Raw genomic sequence first — 10,195 nt, 5'->3', positions numbered from 1 at the left:
GCGTCTCCACGCGCTGGATCAGGAACATAAAGAGAGGAACACGCCGTGCCACAGCCTCTCCAGAAGCTCCCCCGAAAAAGTCGCCTGCCTCACTCCCGTTCCTCTCCCACTCAAGATGCACGGCCAGAACTGCGGTAGGGCGATGGCTGCCTGGTGCTTGGTGGTGCTGGTCCTTCTCCAGCAGGTAATGCTCCTGTTGTATTTCACCTTTTTAGCTGCAGCAATTGGGTTAACATCAGGACTTTGTCAAGACTTAACTATGCAATCAAGCTAGATTTAGCTGACTTAGCAGTGAACTGAACAAAGACGTACCACAGAAAGACATGAAGCAATGACACCTAAATTGTGTCAAACGTAAAAATACATAAGTGTTGCTGATCATGAGCATGAAATTTTAATTGAATATGCTGGGACATAAGCCAATGCATGTATTTTTTTGGACAAAACTTTTTTTTGCCAATTTACAGCTGAAGTTGAAAAAATTCAATATGAAAGGTGAAATGCAATGTAAATCTAATTCGATCACTGTCTGTGTGCATTTTTTAAATTAATTACCCTGAATTCATTTCTCTTTGCAAAAAACTGAGTTTACAGCAGACCTAAAGATTGTGTAGCTTTTTCTTTTCACCCTTTTCCTTGCACAGATTTTTAATACAACAATCTGTATGTTTTAGTGTCATAGTCAGTGTTTACTGTGAGTAGGCTTCCAACATATTGTTGACTGTGCATGTGTGTATGTGTGTGTCTGTGTGTGGTAGGTGTCCACTAGTCCTGTTCCGAAGCAGGACGACCCCTCTACCCACCTCCAGAGTGGAGGGCTACTAAGGCGGGTCGCCCGCATGACTCCCCTATGGAGGATCATGGGAAGTAAGCCCCACGGGGCCTACTGTCAGAACAACTACGAGTGTTCCACAGGAATCTGCAGGTAAGGCATGCCCTCCTCACCACACCCCGTAGGTAGGGGTCCTTCTTTAGGCACAATTATCTTTGTGCACTTTTACTGACAAGATACGCTTGTAATATTCACAATTTTTCATCTACATTTTTTTTCCAGGGGTGGCCATTGTTCCTTCAACCAGCCCATGAAATCTTAAAAGCAGTAACAAGCTGCCGTCATTTTTTCTCCAGACAGAGAAGACTGGTCTCCTGTAGACTAATAGCAATTTTTTTTACGCAAGTCTGGCTACCAGAGCACAACACATAGAGATGCAATCAGATGAAACCATTTCTTTTTCATTGGAAAAAAAATCCTATTAGGGAGGCATGTTGGCATGTACACATGAATAGGTAGAGGTGGGACATGCTAAAAAGCTGGACATGCTAAATGCAGCTGCAAGGTGATTGAACAAAAGTGGTATTATCGAATGACTTCAAAGGAAGTATTTTTTTTTCCTCTCTCAAAAAGACATTTTTAAAGGAAACCAGCGTGTCCAACAGCTTAGGGCTTTAAGATATGGTTTATAGCTACTGTTTGACATAAATTTTCAGTCTCTTCCAAAAAGCTGAGCATGGAAAGACCATAATTGTAGTTGGAATCAGGGTGAGCCAGCTCTCTCTCTGCCAAAGCATTTTTCTGTGATAACGTACTGCATTCCTCTTCTCTGGTGTGCCTTGTCCCTCCGACACCGGTGTTATTCACAGCGCATAAACAGAATCGTACTTTATAAGGTGCTGCAAGCACGCAGCTTGTGAGGCACTAGCACGATTTCCTTGCTGATGTAACTGGAACGGTCTCTGGAGCTGAACGTGAGCTTTCAGGCGATGTGAGCAGAGAGAACAGATCAAAGTCAATGTCATTGAACCACAGATGGACACGGAGTGAAAAAAAAAGGACAAGGGTCTATGGCAGTATTTTAACAGGTCCGCTGATGTTTTATATGTTTGCACACACATTTATTTTTGTATTTAAGCTGTTTAACTGAGTGCCTATTTATCTAATATATGAACTTGTCTGTTTTAGTGCTATCAAATACTCAGGTGCGTGAAGTGTATCTTCAAATGACTCATCCTCTACTGTTCTCCAGTCTCATAAATGCAGAACAAATACGATTTTGTTCCAGTTCATAATCTTACAAAGCCCTATTTTACTTATTTGACTCATTTCTACTCTTGGTGTTCCTATGTCACATTTCACTTGCACATTTCATATTTATGAATTGGGATGCATGTCTGTAAAGCTCCTCAATCCATTGTACGCAACAGCTACCGGGTGATACATGTAATATCTTATGTGTTAACAGTTTGATTTGAAGTGAGTTTGGTGAGTTTATGCTTTTTAGAACGAAGAAGTGTTAGAATGAATGGCACATTGTTCGTTGATTTGCCCTGGGCTGAAGACACTGGGTTGCCAAAGCATACAGATATGTTCTGTGATGCCATCTCTTATGTGTTTAGCTTAGATATTTCTGTAAAACTGTACTGTAAAAAATTACCATCTTTGTACTGTGGCTTAACACATGCACATTGCATGCTCTTTGTTGAATTAAAAAATGTAAATCTAAGTTTGACATTTTCACAATAATAAAGTTATTTTCCGGAAAATTTTGTGTGCTATCATTTCAACACCATTGGATCTGTGCATGTATTCACACACCACAAATAACAAAAAGCAAAACAAAGAAGAAAAAGAAAAGTAGAAATGTCCTGGCATTAAGAAATCCATCAACATTGTTGACAACACAGTTCACTGCAAACCAGGACATGAGTGTAGCTGAGTGAACATGAGCAAATGTGATTTAGACACTCCGTTGGAAGAAAATATTCCAACAGCTGATTTTCATTTGGGAGTGACCTCTGTGTCTGTGAAGGGTTACAGGCCGAGAATTCAGACAGTGATGTGGTAAATTGACCTTTATCACATCATTTGTTCAACACCAGAAAAAGAGATAAAGGTGACCTTTTGTCCACCACGGGCTAGCCAAGTGAACCGCGTAGCTCTGCATGTTCAAACAGTTCTAACTGGGACATTACCTGGGATAATGCTGATGGTCATTATTTCGTGGGGCTTTTGATAAAAAGGGTCGCGGTGTGGGTTTTAAATGTGTACGTGCAGTCCCAAAGGTCTGATGTGAGGCTTGGGACTCTCTGGCTCCCATCACTGAATAATGAAGTCAGAACCAGGCCAGTCAGAAGCAGTATAGCATCTATACTTTCCATGATATACTTGCTCCCTGAGAAAGGCTGTACTGTCAAAACACATTTCACAAACCGAGCATGCAGAAGTCATTTTGCTTTTGCTCATTTCTTTCTTGTCTCCACCATGAGAAAAAAAACCCCAATAGTTTTACAGTCTTTTTTGCAAGGCAAACATTGCTCTGTTCTGTTGATACTCTTCAACAGTCCATAAGGACCACAGAACCTCACAAATCAAACCTTTGGCATACCAGCTCACAGAAAATTGCAAAATGAGTGTCAGCGATGGTCTCTTTCTCTCTATAGCGGGGCCAGGAATGCAAATGAATCAAAATGTCAAAGCCTGCCATACAGACCTGGTTTGCATTAAAAGAACCCCCAACTAATTCTAAAGGTTGATCCCACTCATCATAAATTGGCCTATAATTCCCAAGGGACTCCTCTGCAAGCTTACGCAACTAACACACTGGCTGTGCTCCACCGCAGAAATTCTCTTCTAAAAAGTGTGTGCATCAGTGTGTCTGTTTGTGTGTGTGTATGTGCATGCAAGAATGAAGACTGTGTGCTCATACAGTTTGCCTCCCTGGAGTTTGTGGGGTGTGACGTGTTGACCATAAAACACAGAGACAACCAGCCTCGTTAAGGAGTGTTTTCTTGTCAGAACAGATGTTCTATCCAGAGCTGGCTGTGAACCCAGGGACCAGAATTCTGGCAGCAAGCGTTGGAGAAGGGAAAGTACACTATCTTCCCACTAAGGCGCAGAGCTGGGGGGACCAGGGCAGTGGGGGACATTCTCTGCAGGCCAGGCAGCGAGTGCAATGGTCTGCCCAACACTGCCAACAAGTCCCCGGACCTCATGGGCAAGATGCAGTGGATAGTTCACAAGGCTCACAAGCTGAAGGCCCTCTCCATCCAGCATGATAGAGTCTCCAGGGTTGACACTGCTGTCCTCGCCCTCACCGCAGTGTTAGAGAAAATGGCCAGAAAGTGTTCCCCTTGGAGTGAACAACATCATGTTCAGCTACACTGTGGGGTTTGTGTGTGTGTGTGTGTGTGTGTGTATGCGTGTGAGCAACACATGAACTTGCCTTGTTGGAAGGTCCCTGAAAAGCAACCATTACAATCATTATAAATAATACTGAACTGGTGCTCAATGAAAGAATGAAAGAAAATGGGTTACATCCGTGGTCCTTGTCTCACGAAGCACGAAGTGTTCATGCGACTGCACGCACGTGACAAACCATTATAATACTGTAGGGGAATACTTCTGTACATGTTCCATTAACTTACATATTATTTCTTTCTTTGGAAACTGAAGTTGAGGCACGTCTTTGATGGACCTTATTGACGTCCTCTGGTAGCAGCGACGACAAAAAGACTGAGAACCTTTTTCGAGTCTGCATTATTTAACATATCACACAAAGGGAAATGATCAGTACTCTGTGACCTCACTGCTACGAGCAAATACTACTGCTTAGGGTCTGGTCTAAGAGAGAAAATCAATCAAAGGAAGAAATTCAATTTAATGAACTGGCGTTGGTCTCTCTTTATGGCATGTCAAGGTTTTCCTTTGGTTTCCATTTCTGACATTGCTGTCTGAGTTGTTGCGGTCGCGTATCTCCGTCCACAGCCGTTTGTGTACTTTGAAATAACCTTCTCTTTTTAACAACACACGATATATTCTTTATCTTGTTTGACCTGTGTGTAAAACAAAGAAGTCATTTCAATTTCAAGGGCATGGCTGTTTGTGGAAGCGTCTGTTGCTATTTTCGCACTTGTTTTCTGCTTAATTGTCGGATTCTTTTCAGTCGCATATTATCCTGTTGGGAAGGATGAGAGACGCTGACTTCCTCACAAGGACAGCTATGGGAGACATACAGTAACCTTCCCCCCGAACCATTTTAGCACTAACACATTGAAACTGATTTTTAACAACGTGATGCATGCTGTAGATGTTTCTTTTTTCTTTTCTCGAAAAATGTCGACACTTTAGCAGAGTCTCAACTGTTTCTTTGAGAAACGGTTCTCCCGTTTCCTACGTTTACAAGGCTCTGATATCTTGTTAAATTATGAAGAACAACATCGAGACTTGCGGACCTGAAATGATATCGTTGGACTGATTTTTCAACTGCTTGCATAGCTCTTTTTAAAACCTATGGTCGAGTTTCCTACGTTGAGTTAATGAGACTGTTTTCAAACTCATTCCGGCGATGACGTGCTGTTGTGCCTCCTATAGGCCTACTGTGTTAGGTGCTACGAAGTGGTATCAGTGCCAAAAAGAAGCGAATTTACTTGAATTTTTGAACATGACTAACCTTTAAACTTGTATTTAATTTCGATAAATTCGAGCTTTACCTGTTTGGTCAGAGTTTGATCAGCTTCCGATTCAGTTAATATATTCAATAATCAGTGCTGTGCATGAACGCGTTAAAGAGCGCGTTCGTTGAACATGTTCACTTTTTTCGGTGAACGGTGAACTTGAACGTATCGTGAACTTGAGCTCGTTCAGTTTTGCGCGAGATTCGGAATCCTTGGGTGTGTTAAAGTTACTGCTTGATGAATAAACACGGACGGCGCTGTTCCATACTTGAGTCGTTTTAATTAGTGCAACTCATCAAACAGACAGCTCGACAGCTCGCAACCAGCTGCCCATATCCCGTGTAACAATTACTGCGCATGTAGACGTACGCATAAAATAGTCCCTGGAGCAGCTCATTTAAAAAATGGAAGAAATGAACTGGGACTGTGAACTTGCTCAAAATTCAAAATTGTGCACTATGAACGTGAACTTGTTCATTTTAATCTGTGTGAACTGAACTTTAAGATAGCTCTTGTGAAGTGTGAACCTGCACAACACTGTCACAATTGATACAAACACAAATTCAGTTTTATTGGGCACGGATTTCACCCCATAAACTGTTCCGCTCATGCATGACATGTGTGCCAATGCCCTCTTGTGGTTGTTGAGTGGAGTGTTCAATTCCTCTTATGAGGTAACAGAACTTTAGCTGTTCATTATTTCGAAGTGCTGTGTTAAACACACACACACACACACACACACACACAAATACACAAATCACGGGGTGTCTGAGGGCAGTGAGACAAAGAAACCCTGGCTGACCCGCCTGGTTCCCTGGTGGAACAAAGTCAATGTGTTAGCCTCTGTCGCAGTCATTGTCTGCAAATGAGACAGCCAGTTTTGGGATGTAGGGTTCAGCCTGCATTCAAAGTGAACACCTTCTCAGCTGAGTCACTCAAAACTACTAGCCCCTGAAATTTATTTATGCCTCAGCTGATTTTTAGAAAAATTCATGGCTGCTTCTCTTTTCATTTTTTAATACAGAATGCTGAAAGCACTGTCTGTACCTCTTCTGTAACAGCCCATATTTTATGTGTGATCCCAAAGGGCCCCAAGTCACACCCTTGTTCACTCTGATTGCGTCAGTGATTAAAGAGTCGCTGCCAGCAGCCAACCCTGATTCCACATTTCTGACTGAGGGGAGTTGTTTACAGACTGCTGATTCTAAACATTCAGCTCTCACGGTTAGATGGGGAAGGGTTTTTTTTGCCTTAATCTGATCTGATCATCTGATTTGAGTGGCCTTTATTTTGTGCAGTTATTCCAGACTCCATCCAGATATATAAAGCAAAATGAGAAGCTTCATTTATCATAGATTCAAGAAGTTAAGATCTTCATAAAAAGCAGTGGCTGCAACAAACATGGCTTGTTATAAATTGAAAGCTCAACTTTGCTGTTGTCTGACTCAATGCAATGGTGCAATGGATAGCACATTGGACTTCTAGACAAAGCCATAGAGTCATTTAAAGGGTTCAAGTCCCACCAGAGTCATGTTATTGTCTCTCATTGTGTTAAAAAATGAAATGTATATATGAGGTAAAAAGCAATCTCTACAAAGCAGAAGAGGAGATTATACCATATAAAAAGATTTCAGTCTCATGTAAACTGAAGCTTTCTTGAGTTTGCAGACAATTGTCTATTCTCTGAAACTTCTAAAAAAAAACCAATAGCATGAGATCCACCAACATTATCCACAATGAACATTACTTATTTTACATGGGAGGAAAGTTGGGTTTATGCATTAACACAGGTCTCTGTGGTGCCATTAGCCAGCACACTTGGTTAATATCCAAGAGGTTGGTGGCTGCTCTATTACCACTTGGTAATAGAGCAGTTTTTCTTGGACTTGCATTTCTTGGACTTGCATCATTTAGGAGTAATGTTACACAAAACACGCCTGTTCACAGCTGCCAAATTAATGTCTGAAATTTAAGATCTGCTGGACTCTGTGGTTCTCTGGCAAAAGTTGTACATGCTAATTCTCACCTTTTGAGGCATTTACGCTGTATAGTAACACAATCTGCTGGTGATAAACAGGATGTCTCACTCGCATGGAAGAGAAAACTAACAAAGCAAAAAATCTCCTCTGCTGCAATCTCATAATCAAGCATGAAAAGGATCTTTGGACACATTTTTTATCTTTGAAATACTGAACACCATGTTGACATGGGGAAAAAAACAGTAGCAAAAGACCTCTGTAAACCAACCAGGCAACCTCATTTGACCTTGCTCTGGCAACACTTTGGCACTAATTACCAGCAGAACGGACAGGACCGACACGCCTCCTACTGACTTAACCCGGAATCTTTTTATTCTCCACAAGGAGCATGAAATCAACATTCAAGTACACCAGATGGCACTCAAGTTTTGTTGTTCTTATCTTTCCAATGCAAGGTAAACACCACACTGGCCTGAATAATAAAGGTGTGGCATTTCCTCAAAACATACACTGTATATATGCATATCTGTATTAGGGACTGTTGGGAAAAGGAGTAGTTCCTTGTTTGTCTTTGCTGGTGCATACCTGTCTGCATTTTATGGTATTCCTCCTGAAACATGGATGCGCTTCAGTCACAAAAAATATATTCTACTGTACTGCACACTGTATAAGAACATAAGAACATATGATGATGAGAACAGGCCATTCGGCCCAACTAAGCTCGCCATTTCTTAATTAAAGAGTATCCAAAACTGCATCAAGTCTAGACTTGAACACAGCAAGGGTCTCTGCCTCAACTACATGACCTGGCAACCTATTCCATGTATTGACAACTCTTTGTAAAATAATATTTCCTTATATCAGTGCGGAACTTACTCTTAACTAGTTTCCATTTATGTCCTCTTGTTTTACAGACTGAACTCATCCTAAAGAATCTATTATAGTTAACCTTATTGATTCCTTTTATAAATTTAAATACCTCAATTAAATCACCCCTAAGCCTCCTCTCCCTTAGTCTAAATAGGTTAACTCAAGTAACTTGAGTCTTTCCTCGTAGCTTTTATATTTTGTGCCAGGAACTAATTTAGTTGCCCTTCTTTGAACCTTTTCAAGAACTTTGATATCTTTTTATAGTGTGGTGCCCAGAACTGCATACAGTATTCCAAGTGAGGTCTGACTAAGGCATTGTATAATTTCAATATAACCTCTTTATATTTATACTCAATACTTTTGGCTATATATCCCCGCATCCTGTTGGCCTTTTTTACTGCTACAGCACACTGCCTAGATTCTGTTAAGCTTGGGTCAACTATTACTCCCAAGTCTTTTTCAAATTGAGCACATTCTAGTTTTTTTCCACCCGTGAAGTAGTCTTGTCTAAGGTATGGTGGTGGGTGGCAGAGAGGTGGACTAGAGAAATCCAGCCAACGGTGGAGTTTGGGGCTGGGGGGTTGCCAGCGGAGACCTGATGACATTTACATTTACATTTATCCATTTGGCAGATACTTTTATCCAAAATGACTTACAAGTGAGGTAGAGTACAACACAAGTAAAAACTAGCGAGGAGTGTGTAGTGCACAGTGCCAGTGTGCTGCCTCCCCTCCAGATAAACAATGATTTCTTTTTCGATGGCGGTTGGTGTGTGTGAGTGAGAGAGAGCATGAGAGCATGAGAGAGAGAGTGAGAAAGAGAGAGAAATTCTGAGGGACGCTGAGAGTCCAGAGCTGAAGATTTACCAGTTGAAATGGAAAGAGCTGGTGGGCTGGCAGCGAGGATCTGATGATGCAGCCGGCTGCTGCTATCGAAAATAGTGACAGAGGAAAGGAACCAGAGGTGTGTGTACATATTTATTGATGGTGCTTCTGAACTGGCAGCATTTCTATGTGGGGACTGCGTGGGGCTTTGCTTTGCGCCCAGTAGGAGAGAGGGAGGGGTTGCTCAGCCAGGTGACAGGGCCTAAAGGGAAGCCCAGTAAAAGGATTTAGGATTGTGCAGTGTAAGCTGTGAGTAACCTTAGCCATCAGTGGGGATCACGGTGAGTGGGTCTGTGTGCAGATTGGTCCTACTCTACCTGTGTGTGCCTTTCTAACATTCATTTTGGCATGTTATGAATAAATAAAGCTGCCCTGTAAATTGTTCCTGTGTGGTCCTTGTGTTTTTGATGGGTTGGGCACCAAATAACTACAAAGGGGACAGGAAATGGCCCACACATTTTTTGACAGTTTCAGTGTTAAAAAAAAGGCCAAGATACTCACAGGTACAGACCATAAGTCTTCATACCCACAGCTGCAAAATTAGCTCTCTCACTCTGTAATGTCAATATGAGGACTACTTGGAGCTGACCAATTTGCGGACATTAAGACGCATGCTTCACTATTCCATATGAACGGTGCCAAATCTTCCCTCTGTCCTCATCGTGACCTGGCTCGGTGGTTTACCATTTTAGCATGCAAAGAAAATGCTCTGCGGGAGAATATGAGACGTGTCTATATGCTGAAAGCATATTTGTTAATTTATATGTGTGTGAGGATTATTTACAATTGCTTTACGCGTGCTTGTGCAAGCTTCCTGCTGAGTATGCGCACATGTGCGTGTTTGACTTCACGAGTAATGTGCCAGACGCGCCACACGTACCTTCCATTAGAAATGTCATCGATGTGTTCTTGTGTTGCCATCTAGCGGAAGAAACAGTAAAAAAATACATGTAGAAAGAAGCATTTGTAATAAGTACAGTTTAAGTACTCCTGAGTGTAAATCATGGACCA

At 41.8% G+C, this 10,195-nt stretch overlaps 1 protein-coding gene across 1 annotated transcript; it reads left to right on the top strand.

The window, feature by feature from the left end:
- Window positions 1–2,519, top strand: leap2 (liver-expressed antimicrobial peptide 2). The gene is made up of 3 exons (XM_036548553.1): window positions 1–184; window positions 759–925; window positions 1,055–2,519. Exons 1-3 carry the CDS (start codon window positions 116–118, stop codon window positions 1,092–1,094), a joined length of 276 nt encoding a protein of 91 aa, XP_036404446.1. The 5' UTR covers window positions 1–115; the 3' UTR covers window positions 1,095–2,519.
- Window positions 2,520–10,195: the final 7,676 nt, after the last annotated feature.

Source organism: Megalops cyprinoides, chromosome 16, assembly GCF_013368585.1.
Source record: "Megalops cyprinoides isolate fMegCyp1 chromosome 16, fMegCyp1.pri, whole genome shotgun sequence".
NCBI classification, from domain to species: Eukaryota; Metazoa; Chordata; class Actinopteri; order Elopiformes; family Megalopidae; genus Megalops; species Megalops cyprinoides.
Note: the sequence above shows the minus strand (reverse complement) of the source record. Positions and strands in the feature narration are given on the sequence as shown.

Coding starts and splice junctions, on each gene's coding strand:
- leap2 (XM_036548553.1), top strand. CDS start 116: ATGCACGGCCAGAACTGCGGTAGGGCGATGGCTGCCTGGTGCTTGGTG. Junction 185..758: donor TGCTGGTCCTTCTCCAGCAG/GTAATGCTCCTG, acceptor TGTGTGTGGTAG/GTGTCCACTAGTCCTGTTCC. Junction 926..1,054: donor TGTTCCACAGGAATCTGCAG/GTAAGGCATGCC, acceptor TTTTTTTTCCAG/GGGTGGCCATTGTTCCTTCA.